The sequence below is a fragment of the Camelus bactrianus genome, chromosome 1 (assembly GCF_048773025.1).
Source record: "Camelus bactrianus isolate YW-2024 breed Bactrian camel chromosome 1, ASM4877302v1, whole genome shotgun sequence".
Classification (NCBI taxonomy): Eukaryota; Metazoa; Chordata; class Mammalia; order Artiodactyla; family Camelidae; genus Camelus; species Camelus bactrianus.
In genome coordinates this window covers 10,531,375-10,541,410 of record NC_133539.1, presented here as the reverse complement: position 1 = coordinate 10,541,410, position 10,036 = coordinate 10,531,375, and the positions used below count along the sequence as shown (strand labels likewise).

At 56.3% G+C, this 10,036-nt stretch overlaps 1 protein-coding gene across 1 annotated transcript; it reads left to right on the top strand.

The window, feature by feature from the left end:
* The first annotated feature begins 7,541 nt into the window (after positions 1-7,541).
* Positions 7,542-9,817, top strand: OLIG2 (oligodendrocyte transcription factor 2). The gene has a single exon (XM_074351714.1). The coding sequence runs from the start codon at positions 7,572-7,574 to the stop codon at positions 8,541-8,543; it is 972 nt and encodes a 323-aa protein (XP_074207815.1). The 5' UTR covers positions 7,542-7,571; the 3' UTR covers positions 8,544-9,817.
* The last annotated feature ends 219 nt before the right edge of the window (positions 9,818-10,036 follow it).

Here is a 10,036-nt window from a genome sequence, read left to right as displayed (position 1 = left end):
TGGGCATGCATCTTTTTTTTTTAATGCTCATCGAATTTTATTTGACAGATGGTCAAGGGAGTGGGAGCAACTATTCAAATGCTGGGGAGGGATTGTGGAACCTCCAAGAAATAGCCTTGTCAGCCCCAGAAAGGGTCTGTGTCTGGAACCAGAAGTCCCAAGGACGCTGGGGAGAGGAGTGCACCTGAGGATGAGCCCCCAGAAGACTGAAAATTGTGCTTCTCAAACCTGAATGTGCCCACCTGGGGACCCTAGTTAAATTCGACTCTGTTTCACTGGGTCTGGATAGGCCTGCAACTCTGCTTCTAATGAGCTCCCACGCAACACTGATGCTGCGGGTCCCAGACCGCGTGCGTCTGGAGGGAGGCGGGGCGCGCGCGGAGTCCGAGTAAGGTTCCTGGCTCTCCGGAGCCGGCGTGAGTCATTTCAATAACGAGGTGGGGGAGTATCTCAGATACATGCATTGGAGGGTAATGAGAAAGAAGGATAAGGGAGGAGGGGGAGAGATTCCTAGAAGCGAGAAGAAGAGAGCGGAAAGGGACAGAGGCAGCGGAGAAGCACAAGACCGTGCCCAGCTCCAGTCTTTCCCGCCGCCTTCTTTAAGCTCAAGACCAAGGCCATCCGCCCGCTGCAGAACGCCCTGGACTTTGCCTGGGCGCTGCCCAATGATCCCCACACGGTGGAAGTTGCGGGACGTTCGCCTGCGCCATGGCCAGTTTGCGGGGTCCCCGCTTCCCGGTGCGCTCGGCCGGGAGACGCGGCGCGGGAGTCCCCTGCCGCCTGTGCATTCGGGCTGAGCCAGGATAGAGCATCGGGCGCCAGAGGGCTCCGCCCGGGTCCCTGGCTGCCCCGTCGTCCCACAATCGGGGCCCCGCGGCTCCTCTCGCCCCGCGCGCCGCTTCTTTCCCGCTGTGGCCCCGCCTAAAGCCCGTGGACAGAGACCTGAGCCCATCTCCAGCCCAGCACATTAAAGGATGATCTGTTTGCCTTGAAGAGGGGCCGGGCTGTCACATGCCCCTCCCACATGACAGGGAATGAGCAACGTGGTCCTCATCCAGCAGTGCTGAATCTGGTTTAATATGGGGGAAATCTTCTACCTCTGACGCTATATTAGTTTTGTCTTTCGTGATGTGTGGAAACGCCAATAAAACTCTTTGAATGTAACTGTCTCACCACCCACTCTTACTTCGATTTACTGAGCCCTTCTGGGATCTGTGGCAGCTCTGAGCCCCAGGAATGCAAAGTAAGTTACCGCCCAGTGAGGACCCTCAGGGAGCTTCCCTGCAGAGAGGGAGCCAGACCCTCACAATAGAGCAGGGTGGACCCTGGCAGGGAGCAGGGAAAGCTTTGGGTGCTATCGGAGCTCAAGGAGGGGGCAATCCCAGAAAGGCTAGTACAAGACATGGATGGATCTGAGGAAGGGCAGGAGCAGGTGGAGGGAGCATGTGGGTGAAAATGTGGGAAGAACAGAGCCCACCAGATGCTCTGGGTCCTGAGAAGGGAGAGTGGCAGGGTGGGGGGTGTTGTGGGGGAGAGGATGAGTAGCTGGCAGAGGCCAGGTCAGGACCTGGGAGCTGGCATTTAAAGGGCTCTGGACTCAATCCTGAAGGTGATGAGGAAATGTCAGGCTGCTACATTTTCCAATGTAGCAAGGCAGGCTACCCATCTGGTGGCTGGAGCAGAGCGACAGGCAGTCACTCTTAGGACACGGAGGTGAGAGGCTTCACCCCCTCCTAGCATGCAGCTCTCCCACCCAGTCCACCCCGAAGCTGTGCCTGGTTCAGGGAGCACATGCAAGTCCCACCTCTGGAAACTGGCAGCCTGGTTTTGTCACCTGCAGCCTAGAAGAGTCTCTCCTGCCCTCAGAAGCTGGCTGCTTCCTCTCATGTAAAGTCTTAGCCCCAGACCAGGTGGGGGGCTTCCTGGTCCCCTGTGTCTGAGTGGAGCACACCCTACCTCAGGATGAACCCTCCGGATTAATCTCTTTGTTCACCCTGATCCCCTGCCCTCAGGATTAATCTCAAACAGAGAGTGGAGAGGTAGGCTGTAGGGGCCTAGCGTCTCAAGGATGGATGGAGAGAGCCCAGGGAGATGGAGGGAACCACTGAGGCCCTGGGATTTGGGATCCAGTGGGCTAGAGGTTGAACTCAGTCCCTGCCCTGCCCTTCAGTCTTCAGTATCTTCATCTGTAAAATAGGAAAAAACGTTCCTTCCTCTTAACACCAAAGGGCTGTTGCGGAGCTTGGATGAGATAATGGTTTGTAAGCTGAGACCTGTAAAGTTAGTTCTGGGTCACCCAACAGTCCTATTCTAACTGTATTCCTCTGCAAACTTGGGGGCATGTTAACTTCAATGGCAGGGATCCTTAGAAGCAGGTGACAGTCATGGGCCTGATAGACAGGGGTGATCCAGAGGGAGGGACTGACTGGAGGGAAAGGGCTATCAGTTTTGGGTTTTATTTGGCTGCTTTTTTGTTTGTTTCCCTTTAGCTTCTGGGGTGCAGCACCCCTTCCCCCAAGCTCCTGGGCATTGCTCCGGGATTCTCGCTGGGCCCAGTCTCTGCTGACACCCAAGCCTGGCCCAGGCCAGGACAAGGGGGGCTCCATTCCCAAAGACTCACAGTCACTAAAACAGCTCGAATACTAGCAGAATAGAGAAATTGCAAAGGGAGCATATTATTCAATGCTCCCACCCCCTCCTCAAATCTTGCAGCAGACATACCCTTAGAGGTCACAGGTAGCTTCTAGAAACACACTAGAGGAATGAAAACCTAAGTAGACAATGGGAGACCCCTAAGTTTCTGATGACCTCTGCCATGCTGCCTCCATCACCATGCTGCCTCCCTGGACCTGCCCCTCTGCTCAGGGGACCTTGAACAAATGCCCACATCTCTGTCAGCATCAGTTTCCCCGACTGTGAAATGGGAATAAGTAATACCTCCTTCCTAGAGTCAGTGAGAGAATAAATGAGATGAAGTCTGTCAAGACCCACTAAGTGCCTGGCAGAGCTTTGGTCACCTCTAAGTAGTCATTAGGTGGAAGTCACCACCCCTGTCATTCTATAGGCCCCCATATCGCCAGCAACCCAGAGTAGAAACCTCCTGGTTTACTGTGTACACAGAAGAAACATACACGCACCTTTCACATTTACATGAATTTTACCAGCTGGGTTCCACACCAGCCCCCGTGAACATTTGCATGTGTTGCATTCCGAAGTATTTACCAAGAACCCTGATCAGGCCCTGATCTCGGCGCTGAGACCCGGCGAGACATAGGGGTGACCCTGGACGACTCAGGGAGCTGAGCCTCTCAAAGAAGACAGATACCATTTGTTTGCAGAGTTCTGCCTTCCAAGCGGTCTTATCGCTCAGGTTTGGGGGCCAAATGCTGATATTCCGCATTTCTGGTTTCTGGATCAGAAGCGATGGCCTAAATGCTTTTTTCTTTTCTTTCCGGGAGTCTTGCCTCCCTCCGCCAGCGCTGGCCCGCCCCGCGCTAGGATGCCGCTTTCCTTGGCAGCCGGGAGGAGAAGCTGCCTGAATGTGCGCAGGAACTCCGAGAAGGAAAAGGCGAGAATGGGAAAGAATGGCCCGGGAGGGACCCGGGAAGCAGTGGGAGGTCTGCGCCTTTGGAGCCCCGCGGGGGCCCGCCCAGGCCCGTTTGGCACAAGTTCCTCCTGGGCCGCCAGGAGGCTGAGCAAAGGCCGGCCCTGACACTCACCCGGCCTTTTGTGGGAGGGAAACACAAAGGAAAGGGAAAAACACGTCTTCCGTTTTGACGGAGGAGGCCGACAGTTTCAGGACGCCTGGGATGCCAGGAACTCGCGGAGCTGGGCCCATTAGCCTTGTCTAGTGAGCTCTCAATTTCGCGGGAAGGGGCTGCGGCCCAGATGCTGGCGCGGGTGGGAACCGGGGAGCCGGGGACGCTCCCAGGATGCGCACACCAGGCGCAAGCCCTGCACAAGTGCCGGGACGCCTCTCGGACCCACATGAAAGCAAGCGCCACGGCTGAGCTCTAGTTAGTTTCCGATTATTCCTGGGGTAGGAGGACTCAGAGACACAGCAAGAAGTGTTCAGCGACCCACTTGCCCCTGGGCTAAAGAAGCCCAGGGGACACGGACCGGTCCCACCTCCCGAGCAACTAACTCTCTGGCGACTCTGAGGACGTTGGGAAGGATGCTGGGGGCAGGCGCCAACAGCCCCGAGCTAACTGCCCGAGCCCCGGGTGTGGGGAGTGAGGACGGCTAGGTGCCGCTGCATGGCCCCAGAACAGTCACCGCTGCCTGGGCTCGGTGGCGAGGAGCTGGGGCCTGGAGCGTCCTTATGGGCGTCCACGCGGGGACCTTGCAAGTAAGCCAGCTCTCTTGCCTTCGGACTCTGCCTTCCCAGGCTCTAAACTCGCTCCGTGCCAGGAGGGGCCCCTCAGTCTTCGCCCCCGCTTCCGACTCCAGCCTCTGGAGAAAGGGCTTAAGGAACTGCGTACTTTCGCGGACCGCCGGACGCAAGACAGTCACCGGTGGCAAGAAACAAAAGAAGGAACTGGGGCTCCGGGACACTTGCCGCGGACCGCACTAACCCCAGCGGCTGCAGCCCAGGCGCGCGCTCGTTGCGCTTGCTGGTGTTTATTAGACACACTCGCGTGCTCACAAGTCCACGCCCCGGCTGCTGGCCCAAAGCTCACATCTCTACCAATGTCCTCACTGCCGTTGGCCAGGGAAGCCCAAAGGAATGATCCTTAAATACCCAAGCTTGTCCTACTCCCCCTGCCCCTCCCCCGCGTTCTTCCAAGTGGGAGATTCTCCTAATTGAACAGTTACGGGTCATCTTTCGTAACGGTTGGACGACACATCTCCACGCTTCAGTTCTTCATGTTTTAAATACATATTTAACGGATGACTGCAGAGCCAGCTGGGAAACACGCGGGTTGGAAAATAATGCCCCAGAAGGCACGAGACTGCGACGAAGGGGAGAGCCCGTTGGGTTTTCTAGTGTAGACGATGGTGGAAGACTTACCCAGGAACTGGGAAACATAACGTGGGTTTCTTTTTGTATTTGTTTCCTTTTATAACTTTGCTACTTTAAGGGGAATTACTTCTTAAGTTAATTTGTTTGCGTTTTTAAAAAGCGGTACAGGCAAATTAAAAGTTCTCAAACAACGCAGGTAAACAGAGGACCGTAACACTCCGTGAGAGAGAGGGCTAGGGGCGCGTTTGTGTGTCTGCAGTATAAAGGGCAAGCGTCAGGGATCTCGGCAAACAAATCTCTGTACTTGAAATGTATAGATGTGAGAAATTCAACTAGTGAAAAGCTTAAAGTTTAGGGAGATGGTAGTGTCTCTACCATATAGGAATCACCAACATCCGCATCTGCAGTCCAGGCAGGGCTGCACTTTAAAGGCTTAGAATTTTTTTTCCTCATAGGCTTGCTGCAGACACAGTCCCTTGATCTTCCCATCTGTAAAATGGGGTGGAGGCGTCAGTACCACGGAACTACCTCAGTTAGGCGCTTCTCCAGACCAGGTTTAATTCCTCATGGCAAGGATTTCTGGGTTTGGGAGCCAGGCTGCGAGTGGTAAAACGCGAGTGGTTGGATCTCGTTGTCTGGCCCACGGTGTGAAATCGTTGCCCAGGCTAGAGACTTCCTTTTTGCAGATCAACTAGCGTTTCCCCCTACCCCATGGCACGGTGACCATCACAAAGATGGTGCAGAATATACCGTCATCTGGTTCCCAAGCTCTGAGGGGGTGTTTAACCCTAAGCTCGACTTTCCTCTTGTGGTTGTGCGGTTACTTTGCTGAAATACCTCCTCCCTGTGTCTACACCATTGTCAACTTTTCTATGAAGAGTTGTGATTTCTTTCAAAATCCCTTTCTGGAGTCGGTCCCCTCCCTCCTTCCCCACCTTCTTCTTCGCAAGGCCCTGTCCCCGGCTGGGGGCGCTACCGGCCGCTGGCCGAGCTGCGGCAGCCGCCACCTCCTAGAGGCGCGCTTGGAGTGCGAAGAAAGTAGGAGCTTTGTGCCTGGTTATCACATACATTTGGGGCTCAAAATGCACACGTGTTGATGAAACCCATGAAATGGGAACAGGTGGCGAGAACCCAGGGAGAGGAAAAGCAAGGAAGGAGACTCGCCCCAGCCCCAGCCCCAGCTCCTGGGTCGCCAGGGTTATCTGGGTATCAGGTTAGTTTGTGTGCAGAGCCCCCAGCCCACCCCATCCGCCAGCCTGACTTTGTGGTCCCGTATTTTTACAGAAATTTGACAATGTACCCTCTCTCCCTCGGTCCCAACCGCGTTATGCCCTCTGCACTACCCCCCCCCCCCCGCAAGCCCGCCCTTCTCCCTCTCGCTTCTCACACGCCCTCTCGGGGTCCTTCCTCCAGTCCCTCCCCAAGAATCTCCCGGCCGCGGGCGCCCATTGGCTGTGCGCGGGGAAGAGGCGTGTGCCCGGCCCCGCGAGTTTCATTGAGCGGAATTAGCCCGGATGACATCAGCTTCCCAGCCCCCCGGGCCGGCCCAGCTCATTGGCGCCGCGGCCCCTCCAGGACCCGCACATTGTTCCCCGCCCCCGCCTCGGCCACCGCCGCCGTCGCCGCCGCCACTGAACTATAAAAACCCGCCGAGCCCGGAAAGGTGCGGATGCTTATTATAGATCTACGCGACATCAGCGCCCGGGGCCCAGTTCTCTGTTGCAGCTTTTGGGAAAGAGCTCCTCTAATTGCATCCACAGTAAGTGTCCCCGCCCCCCTCCCCCCCGCAACCCCAGCCACCCGAGCCTACATCCCAGGGACAGACGCCTCTCACTTCGGCTGAGACCCGGGAAGCTCTGGTAAGGGGACCTGGATCCCGCCGCTGCCCTCCAGTTCTTCTAAGCGGCTTTGCTGCTTTGACCCTCCCCATACTCAACTTAGCATCCCCTTCCACCAAAAGCAAGAAGTCAGGGCTACAGTAGCTTTTTCTGCCTAAGTCCCAGTCGGATGGAGAGCCCTCTGCGGGCCCCGGACGCAGCGCGTGGAATCTGGGCCCCGTGCGGGCGCTGAGTGCCAGTCTATGTGCGTGTGTTTGCTGTGCGGTGTCAGTGGAGATAAGGTGGATGCGTTTGAGGAACAAAATAAATACTTCTCTATTTATATTTCCATCCCTCCCAAAGAAAAAAACATTATTTGCCACTCGTTTATTCCAGCCCTGGAGATCCAGTCTCCTCATTCTTAATAAAAAGCATAAAATCTCTAGATGCCACCTTCACTAAGGGGTAGCCAATGTTCCCTAGATTAAACAACCTGTGGATGAGAGCGGACAGGAGGCAGTAGAGAAGGGAAGAGATTACTTAAACGTACCTGCATGCTGAAGGAAGGAAGGTCAGAAACTGCGAGGTGAACCCAGAGCGCTTGGACCCCGCACTGCGATGCAGGCGGGAGCAGCTTTTCTCCCTCACTCTCCTAGTGCCTCTCGATCTCAATCTCGATTTCGATCTCTCGCTCTCTCTCGTGTTTCTTCTCTCCGCAGTAGGCGTCCGTGGAAGCTCTGAGGCCCGAGAGAGGGAAGACCCTGCGAAAGCTGCAACTATCCCTTGGGGCCATGGACTCGGATGCCAGCTTGGTGTCTAGCCGCCCGTCGTCGCCAGAGCCCGATGACCTTTTTCTGCCCGCACGGAGCAAAGGCAGCGGGGGCAGCGGCTTCACGGGGGGCACCGTATCCTCGTCCACGCCGAGCGATTGCCCGCCAGAGCTGAGCGCCGAGCTTCGCGGCGCCATGGGCGCAGCGGGCACGCACCCGGGGGACAAGCTGGGCGGCGGCGGCTTCAAGTCATCCTCGTCCAGCACTTCGTCGTCCACGTCGTCAGCTGCTGCGTCGTCCACCAAGAAGGACAAGAAGCAGATGACTGAGCCCGAGCTGCAACAGCTACGCCTCAAGATCAACAGCCGCGAGCGCAAGCGGATGCACGACCTCAACATCGCCATGGACGGGCTGCGCGAGGTCATGCCGTACGCTCACGGCCCATCGGTGCGCAAGCTCTCCAAAATCGCCACGCTGCTGCTGGCGCGCAACTACATCCTCATGCTCACCAATTCGCTGGAGGAGATGAAGCGACTGGTGAGCGAGATCTACGGCGGCCACCACGCCGGCTTCCACCCATCCGCCTGCGGCGGCCTCGCGCACTCAGCACCCCTGCCGGCCGCCACGGCGCACCCGGCGGCCGCCGCGCACGCGGCGCACCACCCGGCGGTGCACCATCCCATCTTGCCTCCGGCCGCCGCCGCCGCCGCCGCCGCTGCGGCCGCCGCCGCGGTGTCCAGCGCTTCCCTGCCCGGCTCCGGGTTGTCGTCGGTCGGCTCCATTCGGCCCCCTCACGGTTTGCTCAAGTCTCCGTCGGCGGCAGCGGCAGCCCCTCTGGGGGGCGGGGGCGGCAGCAGCGGGGGCAGTGGTGGCTTCCAGCACTGGGGCGGCATGCCTTGCCCTTGCAGCATGTGCCAAGTGCCACCGCCCCACCACCACGTGTCGGCCATGGGCGCCGGCAGCCTGCCGCGCCTCACCTCCGACGCCAAGTGAGCTGGCTGGTGCGGGCGCGTTCTGGCGAGCGGGGTTTGGGGGCCCGGAGGCTGCGGGGAAGCGAGGACTGGCCGGCGCTGGGGCCTGGGAGCTCAGTTCCGAGGGGGAGCGCAGCACTGTGGGCTGGGGGTGGGGGCAGTGGTGAGGACTCCAGCACCCAGGGACTGAAGCAGTGGAGCGCACTGAACAGTGGGGAGTGAGAGGGAAATTTGCTCTGAGACCTAGTTCAACCATCTCTGGCTTTAAACAGCGCTGCTCCGGTAGCCACCACTTTATACGAAGGCACCTCTACGAGCATCCCTTCCTACAACTCCCCTCCCCCTGCCTCCCAAAAAGAAATGATTCTAAAAACTTTGGTTTCCCTGAAAACTTGGGCCCTGGCAGCACTTCGTTATACGGAGGAGGAGGTGATGGAGGGGGAGCTTTGGGGACTCCCTCTCCTTCCTCCTTTCTTGGCGGGTAGAAAACTCTTGGGAGCCCCTCTCCAGAAGCGGCCGTCTGGCCTTGCCCGCAAAGGTGGTCCGTGGCCCAGGGCCAGGGCCTACGAGTTAGTTCGAAGCTGGTATTTGGTACCAGAAGCACTTATGGTCGTGTCCAATCTCCATATCTGGATAAACCCACAACTGTCTGAGAACTGTTGCCATTCCTCCCTGTCGCTCCTATTGGTTGGGGGGAGGGATTAATAAAACTGTCAATGTTTCATTTTCAACAGCACAGTCAAGCTTTATAGACAGTCAGAATAGAACCACTTGTGGATTGGAGTAATCTAAAACTGTCGACTTTGGGTACGGGTGATTTTTAGTTACTTCACAATAGAATCTCCCTCCCTCTGCATTCTTTCCATCTCTTGAGCACAAAGTGAGTTGGTTTCTTACCTGATTGGGGGCAGTCATTTTGATACTGAGGGTTTGACAGAACTCCAAGGATTTTGCTGTGAATATAGTTTTGGTTATTTGTGAGTTCAGTTGGCTCCTTAATTTTTTCTTTCTTGGATGTGTAAATACAATGTTGATAATGAGGTAAGTGCGTGCTGCTAAATTGTTTGCTCACCTGACTGCCAGCCCCTCCGGATTCTAAACCGGGTTTCCTATATATTGGTTTCTTTCCGCCACGTTTAGCATAAATGACAAACTCCTCCACGTGCTTCCTGCCTCCCCACAAACCGCCTGGGCGCTACCAGAGTTGCAATACGAGATTCACAGCGTCTGCCACATAACATCCCTTCTCTGATCGCTGCCCCTTGCAGAGAGTGTATCATCTGTTTTATTTTTGTAAAAAGAAAAAAGTGCTAAATAATATTTATTACTTGTTTGGTTGCAAAAATGAAATAAATGATTGAGTGTTGAGATTTTAAATAAAATTCAAAGTAAGTTGGGTGTTTTCCAGCCTTGTGGATGGTAAGATTTGCGGCGAAGCTCCCCAGGAATGGGGGCAAGACTCAATCACTTGGGGCCAGATTTGGGGACCATTTTGCTGATTTCGCCCTGGAGAAA

Excerpts from the sequence above, each read along its gene's own strand:
- OLIG2 (XM_074351714.1), top strand. The coding sequence starts at position 7,572 with ATGGACTCGGATGCCAGCTTGGTGTCTAGCCGCCCGTCGTCGCCAGAG.